This window comes from Antedon mediterranea, chromosome 4 (assembly GCF_964355755.1).
Source record: "Antedon mediterranea chromosome 4, ecAntMedi1.1, whole genome shotgun sequence".
NCBI lineage: Eukaryota > Metazoa > Echinodermata > Crinoidea > Comatulida > Antedonidae > Antedon > Antedon mediterranea.
In genome coordinates, this window is record NC_092673.1 from 4301780 (window position 1) to 4327077 (window position 25298).

The following is a 25298-nucleotide window of genomic DNA, read 5'->3' on the forward strand; positions in this document are numbered from 1 at the left end:
AGACACAGTACGATTTTAATTTGATAAAGATAAGTTGATTTGGTACCCTAAACAATTTGCATTGAGACGAAGTATTGCTCATCACCACTTTCTCTCTCTTTATAAAAGTTACAGCAGATAAAAATAAAGATTTGACCAAACTTTGAGCAGAATTCCTCTTATCTTTACAAACCAGTCAAGTTCTATCACTTTATACCACATCTATTGCTTGTTTCTTTGCTAGAAATGTATCATAAACACACATTTCTTTACAATAACCCTTGAGTTATTTCAGTTTAGGAAGTTGTTTTTATTTGAAAAGATTTTTTAAAACAGCTGAATGAATTTACTGCAATGATAAAACCAATCAAACTGCAAACATCCCTGAATTGTCACACACAAGTGTTGCAAAATCAGTAATGTCATGACATACATTAAAATATCTTATGATTTATAATGTCTACATGTCTTCTCTATAAAAAAATCTATTTCCTAGATTTGTGAACAAATATTAATAGATCTATCTACAGATGCTGAGAAAGGAGATTTAATAACTGATAGAAAATTAATACATCTACATCTAAACAAAATTTGTAAATTTTATTCATGTAAACTTATGGGGTCATTCTTTAAATTTTTATATTATCTCAAATATATACGGCTTTTGGATTGGTCATTGCATCGAAATATTCACAAATTTAACAGGTTGGCCTATATATGATCACAATTCTAAGAACGAATAGAATAAAGCTCTGTCTACACTATTAAACTAGTTTGACAAAAAAGTGTGATGTGCCCAAATATGGTAGTGATGTGCCCAAATATGGTAATGATGTGCCCAAATATGGTAGTGATGTGCCCAAATATGGTAGTGATGTGCCCAAATATGGTAGTGATGTGCCCAAATATGGTATTAATATGACATCATCATGTCCATATATGGTCACATTACATTTGATAGCGTTGACAGAGCTTTAGGATTTGTACTTGTTGGAAAGAGGCTACTGTAAATGTTCTAAATTTTAACATTTTACAGTGCACCACTAAAAAACTTAGGTACCATCACCCTTCAAACATAGTGATTGTAAAACAGGATTGATTTAATGAATAGGAACTCATTTTTCAGTGTAATTAGCATATTTAAAAGGAGTTGACGAAAGGGCTTTTTTTTAAACGTGATTCGTTCGACTCCCACAAACATTAAGTTTTATTCCTGACTAGTTGTACTATGCAGTTGACATCTACAACACTTGACAATGGTTCACATGTTTTGAACAATCAAAATACAGGAATGTTATGACACAAATAAAGGTGAAATCTGTTAACATTTCAAATGAAATGTCTCATGAAGTAATTCAAATATTGGAATTTCAATGTCCATCAGGAGAATGATGCGTCACTATACCAGCTGCTTTACTACATCAGTACCTACACAGAGGTACGGTACCCGAAATTGACATAACCTCATCATATCAGACATGACAAAATCTGTTTTTACAAATTACAAGAGCTGACCAACTAGATACACTTCGGAGCAATCTAATGGGCACAGGAGTGACCAATTGACCTCGACTTTGACAATAAAAAAAATCTATGGGGCTTCTAAAACATCATGTAGTCAGAGTTTAACTTGTTATTGGAACCAATCCCAATTGATGGTCTATTTTAAGACTGGCTGATCCCAATTAAATTCTACATCTGTAATTAGATAATCTAATTAATCAACATATTTTAAATTATTCAAACGCTCTCCAGCGCTTTTGCTAACAACAGAACTAGGTATGTATAGAATTGTAGCACAGTTTTCACATTGTGGCTGCTGTATTTGTTTTTCCAAGGTCTTGGGGTTATTTTCCAATGTAAATATCCGTTAAATATTCAATACTTGGTTTAAAGAGTTGATAGTATAGTGTCAGGAAAAATAACCATTAGTGAGATGAGCTTTATACTGTAATGTATTTGTACTGAAGCTATAACTTGAGATCAAACCAGTCCTATATTCTGACCCAATAGCAATTTGGAGAGAGACATCATAAATTCTAAAAACTAATATTTTATTTTGTGGCTATTAACACTTTTGGACCACCCTTGATTTTTTATTTTACAAGTCAACCAATAAGCTTGCATTGTCATCAATTAATTAAATCAATCAAATTACACTTAATTATTTCAGTGACCTTAAGATGATTAAATTAACTAAAAATGATACCGATACTTCTGATAATCATTATATAGCGTGAGAGAAGGTCAAAAGTGTACTAAGAAGTCCACTGCTACCACAGATACTGATTCCTAATCTTCCTGTGAAAATTCACCATATGTCATAGGGTGAAATTTAGACACCTTCTTGGCAATAAAATGCGGGCCAGAAATTGTCACAGCACTGTTGATTTCAGGTTATCTATAGTGACAATCTTACTAGATAATTCAGTCACTTAAAACTGTACTTCCATAATTTAATTATCTATAAAAACTAACATCTTGGAATATTATCAGGGGAAATAATTTGGAGCGATAGTTCCTTGAGTGCTGAAGTTTGGTCAGAGTGATGACAACTGAAAGTCCGGTGATCGTGTATGATAGTTTGAATTATGGAGATATTAGAAGACAAACTAATTTATTAATGCGGACAGAAAAATAATTAAATATTCAGGGTTTTTTTTTGTGTAAAAACATTTCAAAATGTCAACTTATTGATAAAATCAACAAAAGAAAACTATATGAAACGAGAACGCATAAAAATACAGTATCTTTTTTATAAATACTCAAATTTATATGCAAATCAGATTAAATGGGAATTAAAATTCCATGACTATAGTGACCAAGTGTTCGAGCTAAAATCCTAAATTATTTAGTACAATCTAGAATAGAATTGTTTTATCATGGTTAGGATAAAACTTCTTTAATCCTCTTACACAGGACATATAGGGCACTTTGTATTTTATTTCTGTGTGTAGTAAAATAACCTTGCTGTTATATTTTAAATAAAATATAGTTTTATACTTTGACGAACTTGTATTCAATTTAACAAACAGACTTTGCTGTGTTGACTATCAGTTCCTACTATCAAATTAAATAATCTTAAAGTGTCCGTAATTCAATAAAGACCCTGAACTAACAAACCGCCCTTCAATTGGTGCTTAATTTCACACGATTTTTTCATCGCCGAGGTTAAAAACAAAATTTGCTTTTCAGGAATGACAAAAAATAACTACTGAAAAATGTTTATCTCTTACCCTAAGGAAAAAAGACAGAGCTAGTATGCATATTGAGGCTAGGTCTCTAAGCTAGTACGTTGAGGCCACGTTCTCTGCCATGCTCAAACCTACAACTTTAGGCTAAAAACATTGAATTATTGTTTTTATTTATTTTAGCGAAATTAGCTTTTGAAAAATAAAATAAACTAAACACAGATCGGAAAAATGAATGACAGTTTTGATAAATAAATATTGGCTAGATTTACATTTTAATTGTAACTAAACAAACTTGGGAGTACAACACACCCAAATTAAAACATACCGGTACTTAATTATTAATTAGTAAGTATCAATAATAAAGACAGTATCAAATTTAAAACTTTTTATATGAATTTTAAGCAATTATATAAATATTATAAAACTATACCATTATTACACAAAATAATCAAACTTAATGTGACAAAAAATGTTATGCTCCATATATGAACATGATGATGTCATCACTACCATATTTGGGTACATCGCTACCAAATTTGGGCACATAACACTTTTCTTCTGTCTACACTATCAAACTAGTTTGACAGTGTAGACAGGGCATTAACAGGTTGAATTCATACATTTCTTGGACGGTAAGTTTGGACAACGTGACTCATGTGCAATAGCGTTCAGATATAGGTCTATAATTATCTAGTTGGGCATTTTCCCACACGATTGTCAGGCTAGATCTAAGGTCTTCCTTTGCCAAGGGCAGTAGTAAAAGGGTGAAAAGCAGGTTCATGCTGGCACATAGCAAAAACAGATTAATTCAAAGATAAATACTGAAATGCATGAATTGTGGTTATACATTCCAATAATGTTTACTCAACATTACTGTCTTGTTTGACTTTGGTTAATTATTCTATGAGTAAAAATTCCAAATGTTGTTTTTTTCTTTAGAAATCAGAACATGTAATTCCAGGTTTAATTCATTCAACAGGTGTAAATCACTCACTTGCTTTATGATCTCCATAGTTGGCATTTTAAAACATGGAAAAGACATAACTTTGATGGTTAATTATTCATGCTTTCTCGGAACATGTTCCTCTATGTTTAATTCTGGGTATTTCCTTACATTTAACAGGTGATGGGTGTAACCCTCAGAAACACCTTTGCATTTCCAAACATGGAAAGGAAAAAAGGTGTGCATGTTGTCTTCGGTGAACAGATTGCTAAGACAGGAAAACGACAGTTATCAATGTAACCTACATAATGAATATTTTTGTCCCCTTTCCTGGATCGATTCGCAAAGGTTTCACAATCGAACACCCGCGGGTACCCAAATTACGCGCAATGAAATTTTGTATAGAATGTACGTACGTATTTCATTATGTAGCTATCTTACAGGTTTCACTTTGGCTCATTTTATTCAATAACTATGAAGAGGTATAACATGGTATTGGTTATTTTGTTTTCCCACTAGAGGGCTATGATCAAGAGACCACATACATCTTCCGGCTACTGGGTTTTACATTGGCTTCTGTATTCCATCATATTATCGCAATAAAATAACAATAAACAAATAATACACAAATAATTTCTATTTTCTCTATACTTATTAATAATTCAAAATCGTTTATATACAGGGTTACTGTTCTACGATTATTTTTTAATATAAATACGTTACATTTATTTGTAATAATCATTAAAACTTGAACATATTAAAATCGTGCTAAACATGTTTACATGTACGCACTAACACCTTCAGTTATTACTTTCTCTTTTACTTATTGGTTCCATAGGTACAAGCCATCCGGTATAAAAATAAACAATAATGAATGTTGTGCCAACTGTTTACACAACAATGTCAACTCTTTAGCAATGTGACATTTTAATAGAATATTTTCAAGTCTGCAAAAAGGTGTAGGAAATAGTACTATAATCTACACGTAACAAATATTTACCTGTCGTAAAATTTACAATTTAATACAAATATTGACAATTAATTGCTTCAATTGATATTTTTAAAGAATGCGATTGAGATATTTTAAATTCATTTGTCTGGCCGAAATATTTGAATTTTTTGCCTAAGGGTTCACAGATGCCCATGGACCAGGTGGCAATATTTGAGGTCAAACTCGAAGTGACCGAAAACCGCAAACAAATACGCAGCCTCTGATCCACATACTGTACATTTCAGTATGTTTATATCTACACATATCACAACCACTGTCTGGCACAGCCAGCCTAAGAGTCTGAGTTGAATTATGTGGAGTTATCATCATCTCTAACGTAATCAAAATCACTAATCATCATGATCAATCTTTTGCCCCTCAGGCCCCAATTGTGGTTTTATTACCAGAGACTTACTTCCCTGCTGACTTGTTGATTTAGAAAAATATTTGGGAAAGTGTCATCCTTAATCAATGGTTTTTTTTATAGACCGATTTATTCAACTAGCACCGTTTAAGAAGTAAAATGCCATAGTTATTTTAATCAAGAATAACTTTGTATATTTACTAAATTACTATGCAAATTTAGGGGAATCTGTATAAATTATAATTCTAATGATTTAAAATATTTGAAAGAAAAGATGAAATAAAATTATATTTTACCTCAAATTAAAAAAAATCAATAAACAACTACAGACCTGCATACAATTATTATTTCTATGATGATTGACAAAATACAATTTTTTTTAGGACAACAACATTGTAATCTTTGATTTTACCTTTTTAAGTTTAACCATACAATTTTTTCTGAAAAAAATCTTAACATAACATACACCTGTTGTATGCTTTAAAAGAAAAAAAAATTGGCAATTCATGACATTTTGAAAAATGACAATGACGGGCGGAATGATGACGTTGACGGGTTTTTCTCTAATTGCGCTACACTCTCATTTCCTTTTAGTTGTGTTTTCACACGTACATACATTGATTTGAATTCCCCAGTGATTTCAACAATTATCGTGTACTGATTACCGCACCAATGTTTGTTGAGTTCACATTATATCGGTGAAAAAGTCGGAATACCGTGCTTGGTGCTGGGTAGAATGATGATTTAGCATCTATAGGTTTAAGAATAAACCTGCTTTGAGTTTAGAGTACAGGTTCAAGCTTATGTTAATTGACGTGTTTGTTTAATTTTAAATGAGATGGGCTTTTAGGGCGGACAGCTGTCTGTTAAAATACTTGCTTAATTATTTCGTCTAATTTATCTTAGAAAAGAAATTTACCCAAACGGCTGGGGATAGTTACTTGTGGCATCCTGGCTGTAATATCATACAGCAATTCTTTCTAGTCATCAGAATACCTCTTGCAAAGATGTCTAATTTCTAAAACTCTGTCTACACTATGTGACACAACAATGTGATATGCCCATATATTTTTATTTTTTATTTTTATTTTATTCAATCGAAACCAACAGCGATAATTACCGCCACTAACAGGTTTGATACAAACAAAGCCAGGAGAGTTTAAAGCACCTTGATTGGTCCTGACATTGATCAAGGGCTTCTCTCGTCCAGTGCCCACCTTGACCAGAGGTCTGAGGCAGATACTAGATGCAGGGGCTGCCATAAGAGTCAGCAGTGCTGATTTCAAATGCCTAACGGGACCCCAGCTCCGTATACAGCACCCGCTATTCCCAGATGGTCTCCCATCCAAGCTCTAACCAGGCCCAACGTTGCTTAACTTCGGTGATCTGACGAGAACCGGTGTTTCAACGTGGTAAAGCCGTACAACATAACATAATGATGGCATATCACTACCATATTTGAGAATATAACTTCCATATTTGGGTACATCATACCTTATTTGTCAAATAGTTTGATAGTGTAGACAGAGTGTGCAAGACATCAATTTGTGAATGTTACTATTCAGGTGTTTTTGCCATAAAATAAGCATATTTCTATATCAACTCATTTTTTTTTTGGTAGGTCTATAATCCATTGCCCAGAACCAGACCTAACCCCTTTCTTTCTAAGAATAATTGTCTCTGTGGTCCAGATGTTTGGCAGGAGCCACCCACATTGATGTTTGGGTCGTTACAAGATGAGATAACTTCTAAAACCTCAAGGACAAGTGATCAACTAAAATTACAGGAATTTTTTTTTTCACACATAAACTATATTACTATTATAAATTAAAATGAAAATATGTATGTTACCATATCATTTTAAAATTTCAAACAAGATAATATTTTGCTTTTTGGGAATCTTCATTTTTCATATGTAGTACAGTAGATTCAAAACAAATAATCTTAATATTATGCGGCTATAATAAATAAACATATTATGTAAGAAGTAAACAATTAATTTGCAAATGTAAACAAATGTGTTAAGCCTCTTTTATCCCAAGAAATTTAAACCTAATTATTTACTAATAATCATTAAATGCAAAACATCACTCAACACTAACCAGGTGGTACCTTTAGCACTCTTGCTTGCCTCCAAATGAATACAATGTATAACAAAAGGTAAGGTATTAATAGCCCTGTAAGGCAGATAATCTCTGATTAAAGTGCCCTACCAATTAACCGTTCACAGGTGTGTATATAAATGTATAGTGTTCTGAACTCTCTTTAAATACCTCTTAAACTTATAATGCTTAATAAATATAAATTAGGTGATAGTATCGTAAACAACGAAAGCAGAAAATTGGAGTAATAAATGTCGAGAAACTCCATGATAATTTCCTTATATTCTTCGTCTTAGAACAGAAAACAAAATATGAAGTAATATTAAAACATGGAAGGTAGTCAGTATCTATTCCTTTAATCTTAACAGACCCTAATTATCACAAAGCACTGTGTCTATACTAGCCAATACAAATGAACAATCCTTGGACATTGATAGCAAAATAAAAGAGCAGAGAATATAGGCAATTATTCAAACAAACGATTAAGAAAATCAATATTTGCATTATCAATTTACCAATGTCTTTATTTTTTAAATGACATAGAATCAATAATCAATATAAATCGAAATCTGGAAGGAGTCTAAAAGTTTTTCTTTTCATATGAATCAAATTTATTTCAGAGTAAAAAAATACTTATATGTTTACTACTTCTCTTCATTATTTAAAAAAAGGTTTTAACAAAGTGTGTTTTGTAGATGTTCAAAAAGTTATAATTTAACAAGTTGTAAGTACGGTATGTGTATTAAATATCTACTAGTTTTCTAAAAAACATTTTACTGTTATTTTAAACTATAATTTTAACACAATGCTAAGAAAAACAGCAATTTCTTAAATTTCAATGAAGGAGTACTTAAATAGTTTAATCCTACAAAGTTAAACAATTTGGTTCCTGATATGTTTTCATAAGTGTATGACAGGAATGCAACCTTTTCATACAACAATGTTAATTGTTGATTCCTCTCACTTGAATAAGCTTTGAAATAATTCTATTTTTTTATGCCATTTACAGCGCTAAGCCTGCGACCAGTTATAGCAAATAGTGTTTTGTATTTCAATGGCGCACTCACTTTTATTTTAGAACTGGGCTTCATTTTGTCTGTCATTTTCAATTGAAAAAGTTTGTTATGACAAAATTCAAAGGATGAAAACCTCTGTCAAAACTACAGCTCACATTACATAAATTGACACATTTTACATGCTGAATAATAAAAGCATTGTACGTTTTATTTGCGACAAAGTTTTTGATATAATTGACATGACAATTAATAAACAATCATAATTTAATTAATTAGAACCGTTATTGATGTTATCAATAACATTTAGAAGGATTTACCGGTAATACATTTTGATAGAGTGGTTTGTTAAAGACGGGAAAGAGATACGTAGGAGATATTGTTTTAAAAAACAGACATAGCATAACATGTGGGTACTGCTATCTCTCCATATTCCTTTGAAATTTAAAATTCTAATTATTAAATCATCAGCTATGTAGGTTTATGGTAATTGGTAAACTCTATGCACTATAGCTACTGAATAACAAAATGTATTATGACTTGCTGAGGTATGACACAAACCATTAAAATCCACACCACAATATTCAATAAAACTGACAACGAAAAATTGGAAGAAGATCCAATAATCAAGTCATTTGGGTGAACAAGTAGACTGGAACGGCAGTTTTTCTAATGATCATCAAAATAATAATAGGGCCTATACAATGTTCTGAACCATTTTGCTTCTACGAGAAAAATTACTGATGCTTGTCGGTGTTCTTTTATAAATATGTTGAGGAATTCTTGCGAGATCCGACGTGTGACGGTATTGTGGCAGATTAGCTGAATAAAGCAGTATAATAGGTTTAATTTATCATATTACGTATAGAAGTTAATCCTAGCAGGAAGTCTATAGGTCATTTGTGATGGTGCAAGTTCATTCCACAACTTTTGTCAATTTCTTTACAACTTAAATTTGAAATGTGGGTTTAAATTTAACCACAATATAATACTAGTAAGAATTCAGGGTATAATTATATTGTTGGTATATTTATTCAACCATAGCCTCAACTTTAGAGGCAAATTACACTATGCAGAGATTAGCTAACAATTTGATTAATTACTGACGTAAATTCTCACTGTTCCATAAAATATGTAGTGAACGGAATAGTAGCTAATGTACTGTACTAAATTAAAAATAATCTTTCCTATTTTATTTTTTCCTATCTTTTATTTTTTTATACAAAAACAGAGTTTTCAAATTTTATTTTACTTTACTTTCTAATAAAGTACAATGATCTAGAAATCGAAGCATGACTTGAGAAACAAGGTCTATGGACCAAATTGAACAAATATCTCAGTACGAATATGACATGATCTAAAAGTGCCCAAATGGTTTAAATTCAGTCAATTGAAAGCTGTGATGCATATCAATGATCATGATAGCTGAATTAATTATGTTTTTAAAAAATATGAAAACTATACAGTACTTGTAAATACACACAAACTGTACTTTTGATCTAGTTTAAAACAATGATGTATACAAATATTAAATGTACTTAAATGTAAAATGAAAGTCAATAAAGATAATGGGAAGCTATAACACGTGATAGTATGTGATATTTGTAAATATTATATTATAGTGCAAATGTACTTTACTGGTATACTGGTATGTACTATACTTGTTTGGGTTTATCCTGATTTTCATCCAAAAGGGTCTAGGTTCTGAAACTACATTTTGGTTATACTAGCACATCCCCCAAACAAATTTTGTATTAAACGAAAGAGAAGGGGAGGGGTGGAGTGGGTAGGGGACATTTTCATAAAAGATAAACCAACAAATAAATGAGAAATCATCTGAAAAGATTGCATGGAGATAATATATGCGCTAAGAGTAACACAACACATAGATAGATTAAACCATTCGTATTGAATTCAATCAAACAAGATGTTTTTGCGTAATTCTTCTTCCAGCAAACAATTCAAACTTCTCGGTTTTCCTGTTTTTGTCAAATTCTTCAACAATTACAACCTAATTCAATCTGTCAAAACTATTTAACATATTGTTACTTATTTTGATTTTGTAACAATGCAGTTCAGATTTACAATTATTTTTTCAAAACGTGCATGAAAATAAAAACATGGTCATGTAATCAATGTTAAAAATCAAGACAGAAAAACCGCAAGAATTGGTGTCAAAATTCCAACTGTGAGGCTAGCTACTTTACACCTTGATGGTTTACACATGGATGGGAGGCCAGCCCAATTAGCGCCATCTCAATCAGAAACAGAGTTTGATAACAAACAAACATTTCATAGAAAGTTGTTGCTCAAATCTTATAATTTGATTGGTTAATTTTGTATCGGAAGATGTTCCATATCAGTGCTAGTTAACGAAATTTAAAAAAAAAAAAATTTTTCTTTCATGGAATATGCCTCGTTAAATAGAACAATCAATATTTTAACTCATGAAATATCCTCACCATTCAACTAATAAATATTCACTATTGTATACTGTATCAATCCTCTTCTGTAAATAAGATATTCTTATTTTAATCTATTTCATTTTCTTTTTTCAAATTGAAAATCCACCTATATATTAAATTATGAAAAATCTCTTTTTAAATCAAAATGCAACAAGGCTAAAAATATAACTTGGAATGAAATTGAAATTGTATCTTTTAAAGAAACCAGCCAGTTGTCTAAACAAATATGTTTATAATGGTATATTCGGCAGTTAATATTTAAAGAATAAAAGATGATCCACTGTGAAAGGGTAATGAAACACCTTATCATATTCTAGACAATCAGGTAAGATTTCTATCAATGAATAAATCTAACAGACAATCCGCATGATACCACCATTTTTACTAACTCCAATTTATAGGGGCCAACCTGGCAGGAAATTCAATAATAGCACAATATCTAAGACCTAAGCCTAGTTTTGGGCTGTGTACAGTCCCCGAAGGCCTGACATAAAACACAGACAATTTTACAATGGGCACTCCTCGATCATTCCTCCCTGATTATACACACACACACTTTCATTTTCAAAGTGGAAACTTATTTTCTTAACTGATTTTATCTTCGATCTTTTTAAATAAATCCTAGCCCCTTTAGGAATACTAAAGGAAACGGAATGGTTTACAGTGATTTTTATTAAGCAAAAAGTTTAAAAATTGCTGCAGGTTTAAGTAAATGCTTATTCAATGTGTCACAATTGTATGGTAGTTAATTCTATTAGGTTATCGCTTATAATAATAATTTAGGTTATTAATCATTACTATTTGACACTTTCTATTCAGTACTTCATTAAAGCTTTCAAATAATTCAGTAAATGAAATCAAGACTGAACGATTGAAAAGGGGAGAATAAGTGATAATTAGAATCATTCAAACCTGTCATTGATATACAGTATCAAATATATGACTTATCATTATAATAGGTTTCTATTGTGTCTTCATTATATGTACTGTAGATTGCTTTTACTTATCTAAAATCATCAACTATAAAATGTTTTTAAATAGGGTTTTTAAAAAAAGAAACAAATGAAACGTGTGAAATTCAAAAGTACAGCTGCATAAAGTGACAAACCCATGTGGGACTATATTCAAATGAAAGTTATGCATAATAAAGGAAGATGATGATGATGATGTTTGAAATTTGTGGATTCTTCAAAATGTAGCCAAAATAGGTTTATAGATATAATAATTTGTTTTTGTTATATAATACAATTTTCCAAGAAAATTTAACTGCTATAGGGTTATAGATATATCTATCTCGTTGCTTTTATATTTCCACACTATCTACTACTACTGTATTACTAATTGAAAATAGTTAGCATAACATGTTCTTATTGACAGAATACAGTGTCTGATTCAAGTAGGTACTTTTCCACTTGTTACATTAGATTGACAGCAGAGTTTTATTATAAAGTATTTAGCAGTAAACAATTGCTTCACACCTTCAGTACCTATTATCCATAACACCCTTTACACACAGCTGGGAAACCTATAGTATTCCAGCCGGATAGATTGCATTGGCTCATACAGAAATCTCTGTGCCTTTATTCTGGGGTTGAACGTTAAGAGCTTCTTTTGATACTGGTGAATTATATATTGTTTAGTGGACAGGACAGTTAACATCCAACAAAAACAAATGCATTGCTATAAAGACCACTATGGAATTCTATACATGAATGGATGGTATAGTAAAAATATAGAAAGTAAATTTAGATACAAATCAATCTGCATAATTGCTTGGCTAATTGTAAAGCTCTGTTTACACTATCAAACTAGTTTGACCAAAAAAAAGTATGATGCGCTTAAATATGGTAGTGATATGACATTATCATGTCCATATACAGGCACATTACATTTGTTTGTCACATAAAGATTGATAGTGTAGACTACTAAACCTTCTTGTAATAGCAGTTTCAGACCATAAACCATGGAACTTTTACAAAGTGAAACAACATTGAGTAAATTTAAATACTAAATGCAAGATATGTTTATTTGACATTCATTGCACACAGAGTTGATTAAAAACAAACTTTCTAAATCCACGCTTAAAGTGCCTAACTTTCTGTTATAATAAACATCATTACATATTTAAAGGGATATGATAATAATTTATTTCATATTCTGTGGAGGGCCGATTGTTGAGTACACAAAATAAATTTGGCTATTAGTTTAATGATGCAGTGCCTCTTTAATAGCACAATTCAAGCTTCCTATCGGAACTTTGAAATTTCCCCAAATCTGGAAGTTCTTTGAAATTGGAGGAAACATTAACATATTCAATTCTGCTTTAATCATCTACTGGCTTCCTTCAACATAAAATGATAAAAACAGCATGAAATAAATCTCTAAAAAGGACTTTTGCACACAAAATATATGAGTTATTTTTTAATTTGGACTCCCTACATTACACACATAATCCATATAGGCCTATGTGTCTGTATACTGAAATGTACAAAACGAATATATTTGGTTTTCTCATTGTAGAAAAATGTCACTATGAGAATTGTTGGAAATTATAATGTATACAATCTGATTGTTAACTTTATCTTACAGAACCACAGACTTGTTTGTGAACAAAATATCTGATTTATAATCTTTGAACTTAATAAAGATTATATACGGTATATATAACAGCAACAGCAAGCAAGAATTCACAGAAATCCCAAAAGAAGCAAAAACTGGGATAAAATTCAAAACTTGTTAGTCAATTTGAAACAATTTCAGTTTCAATGTCTATGGGAAAACAAAAATTCATTCTTATTCGTGATAAACCTGATAAACAATTTTTTAAATAATTCAATTATTAGTACTTACAGTCTGTGCATATGTTCCGTTTGCGTAAACAATAGTTCTGGTAAACTTTGCAATTTGTTGTTGTTCAACCGCCTGAGAAAGATTATTTAAAAAAAAATTGAAATAAAAATATTAAACACATTATAACTCTTCTTATATAATTTATTGTATTATAGAACATACATAGAAATAACAAGAATTTATCTCTACATTTATACACTATTCTATATTTTACATAGCTACCTAACTAGCAGAATTCACGCCGATGATGTTAATTGGTTTCCGAAACTGGTACGTCTCCAGATACGAAAAAAAAAACAGCATGAGAATATTAAATGCTTTGATTTATTCATTAAATGTCTGTCAATACTAATTTCTTGTAGAAGTATATACTTGTAGTTTTTGCAGATTTTCTTTCTTTCATCTCTAACATGATCTGTTTCAGTATTAGGCGGAGGTGCGTGTGCAATTGTAAGTGTCTGTTTAAAAATGGCTTGCTATTTTTAGACCATTACAGATCCCACTTTCAGTTGCACCCCTTTACCCGTTAAATTATCATTAAAAATGAATACGTTTGAACATTTGTAAGAGTTGATATAGCGGTCAGTTCTTTGAACATTCTCCAACTTAACACTCAATATTCTTAGGGAATTCTAAATTGCTTGAATTTAAGATGATAATCGATGAGTATAATCCAGTTCCAGAAAATAACAAGAATTTAAACATCAATTTAATATCGCTAGAAGCTATACAAATTTAAATATCCATCATTATTAATACCCTGGTAGGAAAGAATTTATTACTTGTCCAAATTGGTATGAATTTCACCAAGTAAAAATTAAGCTGAAGCGATGGGGTGTGAAGTTTATAGTTTTTTTTTTACTCCCCAGAAAAGAAAAGTGACACGCTATATAACAGTGCATTGGTTGCTGCCTGGGGTAATATAAAGATACTGTCACAAACTTTGAAGAGTATCGCGTCTTTTACGTTGGGGTAAAAAACACAACCCAAAGCATAAATGTACATTAGTATTTTTAATCTAATAAACATAAACTGCTAAAATTACTTTATAATAGCATTGCAGTTATTTTAATAATTTTAAATAGAGTAAATCCATTTCTAAATATCATTATGTTACTAAATACTATAACAGGATTTAAGGCCACATTAGATATTTTAGGTGTGAGCTAAAAAACAGGAACAGTTTGCAGCATTTCTAATTAAACTATTATATATTATTAATATTATACAGTAATAGTATTAATATTATATATTTTGTAATTGTTATTTTTTGGTTAGAATTTGTGATTGACAGTGAGAGCAACATGTTGGAAAAAATTGGATAAATAAAATCATTTAACTACCGTATATCTATATTTCTTCAATAGAATAGTAACAACAGACAATATTTCTTTAATCTTTGTACAGGTTGAAATACTGTTAATATTTTTGTTAATAAATATTTTCACACATGTTAATTATCACGGAACTGCTACTACAGACAAGAAGAGGAGTTTGTTGTCTTTTAGAGCTGTTCTGTATAAACATTAATTGTTTTCAATATAGTGGTTTATAAGCCTCGGTAAACTTCTTGAAAAGCGTTAATATTCCTACTCGACCTTTACAAGAGCTGTTGTTTAACATTCAGCTTTGTGTGCTCTTCTAAAGGTATTCATAAAATTGAATCCTTTACAGGTTCAACATTAAATCAAAACAAACAGTATCTTTTTAATGAAATATTAACACTGTTCTGTAACAAGTGTTGGCACGCAGTAAGAAATGATTTTCAATCGATTAAACAGTTAATTCTTCAAGTGTTCATGCGTGAAGTTATCAGTTATCGTGTCAAAAACTTTATTAAATTGAGTAACGGACGAGAAAGCCCATTCATAATAAATAGACACCGTATTGTTTGTATTTTCTTTCCATATTTGTAATCTTTCTTTTATCATTGCTTATCAGATGAAATAATTTTAATATTCAACCAAAAATGGTAAGTCTGTTAAAAATTACTCATCATGACTAGAAATACCAAACAATGGAAAATAACTTGTAACAATCCATTTTTAAGATCCTAATGAATATTTCCCAATTTAACAATTATTATGAAACATTCAAGTTAACTATAAAACAATTAGCAAACCTTTAGAATGAATTTCGCAGTTTTGAATAATAAAGTTTTATCGAATTGAATTTCATCTTAATAAGAGAACTTAAAATAGAACCACTATTAAGGGGAAATTTTCAGTACCAAATTAAACTCTCCAATTTATAGATGTCCCTTGAATAGGTGTTGGTTGTAGTGTTAAAACATATTTCCCTTCATTTATTTTATGGAAAAGTCTTCCTAGGGGTGTTCTCTGAACAAGTGTGTTCCAAAGAAGGGTTATTTTATATGAACAGTATTTATTGAAATTTATATATATATCTAGATTTAATACTTAATAGATGTTCACATATTTTGCAAGGATAAAGTTACACAGAATATCTTAATGAACGTGGATGCATGACAATCATGCATACTTTTCTTCTGCGTTCTTAGAGGGAGTCCCGACTCCTTAACTACGGGTTCTATCACTCCAGGCTTGTAATTAATTAACTGCATTATTGTACCTGATCTCTGGAAGGAATTCAATCCCTTAATTGCCTCATACAGCAAATCTCACAGATTGCACTCAACCATGGAGCGAGCTCTAGCTAAGCTACAATGATATTTTATTTTGAGACATCGGTTATGAACTTTTTTCTAAAATGCTATTCTAATTTCAATCAATTTGCAGAAATTTTAGGTTTTGTGTCTCTCTGTTTACAACACAATAGTTATTGTAGTCACTTTAATTGAACCCTGAAAAAGAGACTGAAAAAAGATATTTATACCAGGTATAGCCTGTAAATACTTTGAATTGAAAGATCTATACCCGGTTCATAATTTACATACAAATTATGTAATATAACTATCATTTCTCTCCCTTTTTTCATGACTCATGTTTTCACCTGATTTTTCTTTTATATGAAACAGATATCTGAATTATAATACACATTATGAGCTGAAACTTTCCATTCGACGAGTTCCTGTCTGTTTTTAAGTACTCTCTATCAGTCTTATATGATGCAAATTTCTCGTATTGATAAACCTAGATATCGTTTAACTTTAAAAAACATTTAAAAAAATTAATGTATACATTTTAATAAAAAAAATAAAAAGGTAGAGGTTGATGTTCGGAACTTTTTTATCTGGCATTTCTGCTACAACCGGAAAACAGTAATAAAGTACTGTATAACATTGATATTTTAAACTTTCCCATAAATTTTAGCCCATTCTAAATTAGTAGAAAGGAGTAGGCCTACCATAGCAATATTTATTGAAGCATATATAATATAGAGTAGTTTTTTACGATTAAGTATTATTGCTTTAATATTGATATGGCATAAAGTAAAGGAAAAACTAATTATTTATTTATATAATATATCCCACTCTAAACGCTTATTTGACGCAAATAATGCTAAAATCTAAGTATATAATTAGTTTTCCATTATTATTTATAGCCAAAAAACAAGATAATTTACAACGATATCCCATCAAAGCAAACCGAAATTACTACTCGTTTGATATTCGCCGACAAATTAATTACTTTACGAGAGATCGTTTTTAGTCCACTTGTCCCAAAATTGTATGCCGACTGGGTAAGCATGGTACAGCCCCATCACTCCACAGTCACACATGAGTACATATTTGGCCTAACTCCCTATAATTAATTCTTATTTAATGAAGCAATAACCCATCAAATACTTACATTCTTTCGACGGAGACAAGGTCAGAAAATGCACCTCTTTCAATACTAGCAAGTTGATTGTGCATCACTTGTCTGTTGGAATAGAAATAAAGAAACAATTTGAGAACTGAATTGATAAAACTGTAGGCCTACTACATGGTAATTAGGGAGGCTAATATGGAGGCTAATATGGAGACGACCAACTAATGGTACCATGGGATGTAGTACGTCACTCTGATGCGGACTTTTTTGGTTTGGTGTAGGAACGGACCTATAAATCTATAGGTAGGCCTACAACTACATGTAACTGGTGACAGTTAACAATAAACAATATGTAAAATAATATTTATTATTATAGCTATATAGGCCTAAATCATAAATTATTACGTCAGAAAATACTCACAGGAATCGGAGGTCCCTCAAGTCTGCAAAATCGCCCCTGAGTATTTTGGTAATGTTGTTCCACGATAGATCTCTGTGAAAATAATAGATCAAAACAGTGCTTAAATAAATTTAAGATCGTGCACATAAAATTAGAGAATTAGATTAGATACACAACTATCATTAACTGTTTAATTAAGCCGGTTGCATGAAACAATATGGCAACGTGTGTTTAATGCTGACTGTTTTTTTTTTTTATTCGTCTAAATTCTCGAGTTAAATGTGTTACAATACTAGGGGTGAACATAAATCGTCACTGTTTCAACTTATTGCCTCTCCACCTTTATATGACCTTACATAAAAATGTATTGAAAATTACACCAAGAGACTGTACTGTACATAAAAAATAACTTACCAATACCATGCGTGAATAACGGCAACAATACTTTTTATGGACGAATTTAAGAAGGGATTCAGATAGGACAATATTTATGCATAATAGTAATAGGAAGGCCTATAAGATAGGCCTTCCTATAGGCCTACCTAAAGATAAATATGGTAAAGATTTTATAATAAACAACAAAATGTTGATATTAAGTCTTCGCCCGAATGTAGACACGAACGAATTTATCATTCACACGGGGTCAATATCAAGATCGGGATACATTTTAGGAAATAAAAATGTACCGTATTTTCCACCATGACTTTACATGTAAACCCGTTCAAAATGACGAATATCTCAAAACAGTGGTTATATTAACTATACAACATGATTCCAAGAAGTGTAAAATTTAAAACTTGCTATACCCTTTTTAAAATAGTATATTAACCAGTTTCGTTTTAGTAGCCAGAGTAAATACGTATTTAGGATGAGTTCAACGACATTCTATCATCTTATTAAATAATTAATTTTCTCTAATTAATTTGATAAAGATTATTATTTAAAAATAGAAAGATCTATAGTTTCTGCAATATTGAATTCCAAATAAATTAATATTGTTTTTCGTATTGTAACCCGTTTGCCAACATTGTTCCTAATCTTAAAAAAGGCCTAGATATAGTTTCTTCAATGTTAAATTCCAAATAAAGATCGTTTCTCCTAAACTTTACTGGAGAGTGCAATAGTTTAGTCAGTACTGAAACTTTTTTAGCGAAAGAAACTTTCTGATCTTATCTGTTCTTTAAGATATCATCAATCAAACCCAGGAATTTAGCGCCTACTAAAACGGTTCCAGGTACGTCTCATACCTCAATCACTACGTCACAGCATCTAGTAGAACGTATTACATAATTAAAACGCTTTGTCATTTTGGTTATAACGACATTATCCATGGACAAATGAAATTAAGTTTTAATTTGAAGTTTATCTCAAAGTTGCTGCGTATTCTTTCAGGCATGTAACTGTTATATATGTTTTTTATAACACACATATTACTTTTTTTTATTGGAATGACATGAATTGCATGGTATATGCATGTTATTGTATTACTCTATGTGTATGCCTAATTCTTCCACGGTCCATCATCATCATCATCAATCGAGGTTGAAATGATTTTTCTAAAATTATGACCAAAATTAGAAAGGCGAATTACGATAGTACTGTTCCTTTGCGGTACCTTCTTCACAAATGATCGTCTATAAAAATATCTACAGGTTTACAATATTATATTACTAATTAAATCTTTAACCAGTTACCATAATTTTGAACTTACAATTTTTCAGTATTTATAGGTAATCCACGGGGAACACGTGTGAGTCCGGAATGACTGCAGTCAATATTAGGTCCATTACAAACGCATTTATCCGGACATCGTCCAGAATTTACTCCGACAAAATATAAAACAAGTAAAAAAATAATCCTAAGAGATGTTATGCTTCTATTATCCATTGTGAAAAGTATATCCAAAATGGTAGAAAAATAATTCCAAATGTTTTACTGCGACAACAATACGCAGCATAAAAGTTGATAATAATACAAGATTTGAGAAAACTCCAATAAGTTCACCTCCAAAGTAAATCGCAAAATAAAAATGTTTTGCCAAGATATCGCACTTTCTTTTATATGTCTTGTCTCATAAAGTGTTTATTTTCAAGTGAAGCATCGCAGCAGGGATGTATAATAATTCCAGGTATATAAGTCCACGAAAACAGTCGATTTCTCCTACTAATTAGTCGGTTAATTAGTGTGATATCCTTGTACGAAAATATTAAAATAGACCAAACGTGTATTCTGACTCGCACGCACTTCTTTGCTCATCTGTTCCTTGTATGTTTAATAATAACTAACATCGGTCGTTCTTGGCAGCATTCGCTATGACGTCACTAATACGGGAGGTGGGGACTGAAATTTGAGTACAACAAAAGAAACAGGCGTTACGAACGAAAGTCCCACCTCAAGTGACCTGTCCTTTTCCAGATTGACAGCCCATTATGGAACAGTCCATTAATTATATTGTCCTGTTACCCCTCTCTGAATAAATGGACGAGTCTATATATTTAGTGTATGCTTTAAAAGTGAATAAGTGCATAACTTCATTTTCAAGCCATATATTTTATTAAATTTTCGAACCTTTCTAATTACTGTCAATTATATATATTTATATATTATGTATCTTTAAAGGGAAATACATGTGTAATGTTGGGCCCTATTATATTATAAACTTTGTATTGTATACAAAGTTTGAAATTCAATTTACTCTGTATTCGTCTTTGCAATAACTTTTAATACATCAGTCTTATTGAAGTAAATGACGTGATTATAAATAATAGGATTTGCCATTGTGCAAATGTTTGTATTTTCCAGCCGGTTGTCTTCTCGTTTCTTAATTTATAAAAACTGCTGTTAGCAACAACGGTGAACTTCATGGTAAAGTATGCTTTGAAAAATCTCCTGGGAATATACCTGAAGTTGAATAGAACGAAAGAATCGAATCATGTGTAATGATCTAGAAAGAATTGAAGCTTAGGAAGGAAGTAAAATAGCTTACACAACGCTAGAATGGAGTCAGTTGGGAGCATTCTCCCCGGGGGAAACGCGTCTAAAACATCAGGTTATATGACCGAATGCTGGTCGCTAAATTCAACACATTATTGCATGTTTTATTAACTAAAGTATTTGATTGACTGAGGTTGGGATGTGTTTTGTTTGTTTTTCTGTATTTAATCCTTGATAGACATGTTAAAAGTAAACTGGGGGTTTGCCCTGCAGTCACACACTTCTAGTCACAAAATAAACCGATACATCATTTGCTCGTAACAAAAGTTTGTTAGCAAATATCGTACAAAGTGTAAATATAAAAACAGTCTACTATAAAAACAAAAAATATTTAACTTTGCCGGAAGTTATTTTATCAATTATATAAAATACCAGTTTTGGATCAAATATAGATATAACCAGAAAAAATGACAACAAATAAACGCTTGTATTTTATATCATTGTTTAACATCGCGCCCCAGAAGGTGCGAACTTAACATTGAATTGTTATCATTTAATTGAAATATTTCATCAGTTTACTTATAAACTTATCTATCTGAATCTCATTATTACGAGTAACAAATAATGTTTCTGTTTTAACGAAAATATTTGTCTGTATCATTGTGTACATTTGTATTATTCATATTTAATCGTGTGAATCCGAGTTTAATTTATGAATGAGTATCATGGTAATTTTAAATTAGTCATTCCACCTGTAAAAATCATTGAAATTGATAATTCATTTGGAAGATCAAAAAAAACCGACGTGTTTAAGCGCAGGTGTTTGATGACCACTATCAACAATATTTCTAAAATCGACAAATTAATGTCAAAGATAAAATAAAGAACTTGTTACAAGTTTATCTTTTATATAAATGTGCAAATGATGCTATAGAGGGCGGTAACTATCATCTTCATTTTTAAAAGTAATATCTTAAAATTCCGGTCAGTTTGTCCTTTTTACCTGTTAAATCCACGTCATATTGCCTTAGTCCAAACCATATTTGTTGGCCTACTTGTTAGCTAATGTTAGCTTCTTCACAATATTTTTTTCTGAAGAAAAACCCCCAAAAAAATTAAACTGCCCGTATGTTTTTTCCTTTTTAGATGTAAATTCGTTTCGATTACCATAGGTCGGCGGTCCATACTTGCAGGTAAATGTTATTGCTTTACAATGTTCCATTTCTGCTTCCATAATTCTGGCAAAAAAATAATAAAAAAATGTTAATAAATAAATCCATATAGAAAACGGGATGAATAGCAATTGTATTTTATCTTTATCTTTACTTATCTCCAGATATTTGTAGGCCTACGCATGAACCGTCAAAAACAATATGCCTGCAGATTTGTTGTTTCAAATTTGATATTGCATTTGGCAAATAAATATAGAAATGGATGTCTGTGCCATAATGTAATCTGTAACATTCAAATCCGGCTTATAGCGACAGAAAATCATGGAATTTCATAGTTCATAAACTATTTAATTATGATATTTTAACGAACTTTATTTAATATTATATGGTTCCCGTTTGTCTGTACCTGGAATACCGAAGCATTTGGTCCCAGCATGTCCAGCTCCTTTATCTTACACATTAAGCACGATCGTCGAAACTATAGCTACCGGCTGTGATCATACTTTTAGGTGTACGTGAGGTTGTAGAACAATCAAGTTATTATATGCAAGAACATATATTTCATTTCCAGCCTTACCGTCAATTACACACCTTATTTGCTTAAACTTACGCTTTTTTCTTCATATAAGTGTGGGAGTTTCGATATACTGTACAATTATTTATTTTTGTAAGTTATTCAATTTAAAAACTTCTGGGCGCGATTATTGTCATCCCATCAAATGTCTTGTTAAGCAGGAAAATAACCCGAGGACGGTCCTTTGGTTAGCGGAAGAATAAATTATGAACCCGGTGGGATTAATTCTAATAACGTGGTAGGTATGGGTGTAGGAGTTAATTTGGTATTCTGGATAACTTCTACCCCAGATCCAAGTGGTGCGAGGCTCCAAAGAGTAGAAATATCTTCGTCACCTGACTACACAAGATCCGTGATTGATAATCACAAAAGAACCCCTGAAATATATAAATATCATATTTTCTTCATAGCATTCCATTAAATTCATTGGAAATGAAGATATTTAAATTTCGAATACGAACGCCATACTAACGTGTGTTTGTCTACATGGAGCATTTAATAATTGATATTCAGTCTTTTCGGTACCCTGAAACTAAAAGTCTTCATTACTGTTTTTGCCCTGTTTCCGGTTCCCGTGCTGACCTGTTTTTTTTTCAGTTTTTATGGGCTGCCTTATACAAGCTTCGCTTTTTTGGAATGTTGCCCCTCTTATTTTAATCATATTTACTGTTAATTTTTATATTCTATGAAAGAAAAGAAGAGAAATAAATGTTACTTTGAATGATGCTTAATATCCTAGAGCATGACGTCAAGAATCGTTTTAAAAACTATAAAATAAAATGAGGCATCAATGTACTTACATATTTATTTGTAATTGTCAAAATAATTGTTTTCCAGAAATGACCGTTTCTTCCGACGCCCATATCGCAGGCATTAGAACAGAACCACATGGTATGCAAATTACATTCCTGACATATCAACCCTTTAAGAAACATTCAGATAAAGTGCCATATACAGGGATTGCAAACAGGAAACTTATATAGTTATATAGGACCTCTATTTAAGAACCTTCAACAACTTAAATAATATACCGGTAGTAGATATTATTAAGGGCATACCTTTAGGACCAAACAAATTGTCTCATTAATACATTGTCCACATAAAACAAATGTCAATTGAATGCAATTATTACAAATGCATTATAAGATAAAAATGTATAAAAATATAACAAAAATGGAGTACAAATACAAATAAATTAAAAATATAATTCAGGTGCAAGTCCTATTTAGAAGTTTGTTTTACAAAAGGAACATCGCCAGGTTGAATATATAGCGTCTTTCCCCCTTATCATATTCGTGCTTTAGTGTACTTTTAAATTACGAGTTACTTTTTAAAGTAATTTAGTGCGCACAACCCAGGTAATAAATCACGATATCGTTGGAATTCCTTATTCCACGTAGCGGAACAGAGGAGCAAACTGGGTTCACACTGTGACCTCATTAAGTATATACTTTTTGAAGAGTAGGCCTAGTCGTGGCTCTCGGTAGAATTACGAAACCAAATTCAAATGTACATTGGACTTGACTATATATAGGGGCCTGCCTTTAAAGCTTGGTTCTCACTAGCGACGCAATGTAACGCAATCTACGCAACGTAAGAAAATGCCCTTCCACTCATTGTGTTTGCCCCCGCCTGCGTAAAATCAAACCTACGATGTTTGCAGCACTGTTGCGTCGTCGGTCCCCACGAAATACAGCACTTTGCGTCGATATGTCGCTGCGTCGCGTTCTAGTGGGAACCACGCTTAATGCTGTACTCAAATGCAAGGTAATAAATATAACATATACCTCTATTTTGCTAATAAGACTATAATACTTTCCAGTTCATGTCGGTTCATTGACATTCAGAAAACATTGTCATGTAACCCAGGTATCTTGAGTGGGGTGTTATATAATTAAAGATCAATTTCGTTGTTAAATCAAAAACAAATTCCTTAGTCAATAACCATTACATTTTATACGACGTGATATTAATAACACAGTTTCCTTTACGGATCATTTGTTTTTGTGAACATTCCACGATACGGAGACGTTTATTAAATTTGTCGACATCCCCAAACTCCTTCTTTAGAATGGTTCGACACACTTCCCACGGGGAAAAACGCAATATTCAAACATTTAGGTCTACCTTACAAAACACTGTTTGGATCAAAGTGTTAGGTTTAGCACTAGAGCTGAAAGCAAAAACTAGCTAAAAAGTAAATTATTAATTTCATACATGCGAATATTGGTAGGTTTGACAGCGTTTTATTTCCATATCAACTATTATTAGGCCTAATTTAAAATTAAACTGTTTGTATATTCCGATATGTTATATTATTTTATTCAACAAAAATATTTGAAATTACTAAAATATACTATATTTACACTATAGTTTTATGCAACGTTGAATAGTTGTAATATTCTTGTTGCTTGTGTTTGCAAACATTATGCTCCATAACTAAAAAAAATGTATTGTAGATGGAGAAGTATCCTATATATTTAAGCTTATAGAGTTTGCGAATTTTTTTTTTGTGCTTGTACGTTTGTTGATATGGATGAAATATTTCCGAAATAAAAGAAATTGAATTGGAAATTAGTTTAA

General features: G+C 31.2%; 1 protein-coding gene and 1 pseudogene across 2 annotated transcripts in view; both read right to left on the bottom strand.

Annotated features, from left to right (window-relative positions):
- Positions 1 to 20288, bottom strand: part of LOC140046371 (slit homolog 2 protein-like) — a 72748-nt gene extending 52460 nt beyond the window's left edge. For both annotated transcript variants that reach the window (XM_072090994.1, XM_072090993.1), the window contains exons 1-4: positions 19747 to 20288; positions 18057 to 18128; positions 17675 to 17746; positions 13902 to 13973 (exon numbers count right to left, since the gene is read on the bottom strand). In XM_072090994.1, the coding sequence (XP_071947095.1) occupies positions 13902 to 13973; positions 17675 to 17746; positions 18057 to 18128; positions 19747 to 19922 (392 nt within the window). In that variant the 5' untranslated portion in view covers positions 19923 to 20288. The remainder of the gene's footprint in view (positions 1 to 13901; positions 13974 to 17674; positions 17747 to 18056; positions 18129 to 19746) is intronic.
- On the bottom strand, positions 6780 to 6897 carry LOC140048149 (5S ribosomal RNA; annotated as a pseudogene).
- Positions 20289 to 25298: the final 5010 nt, after the last annotated feature.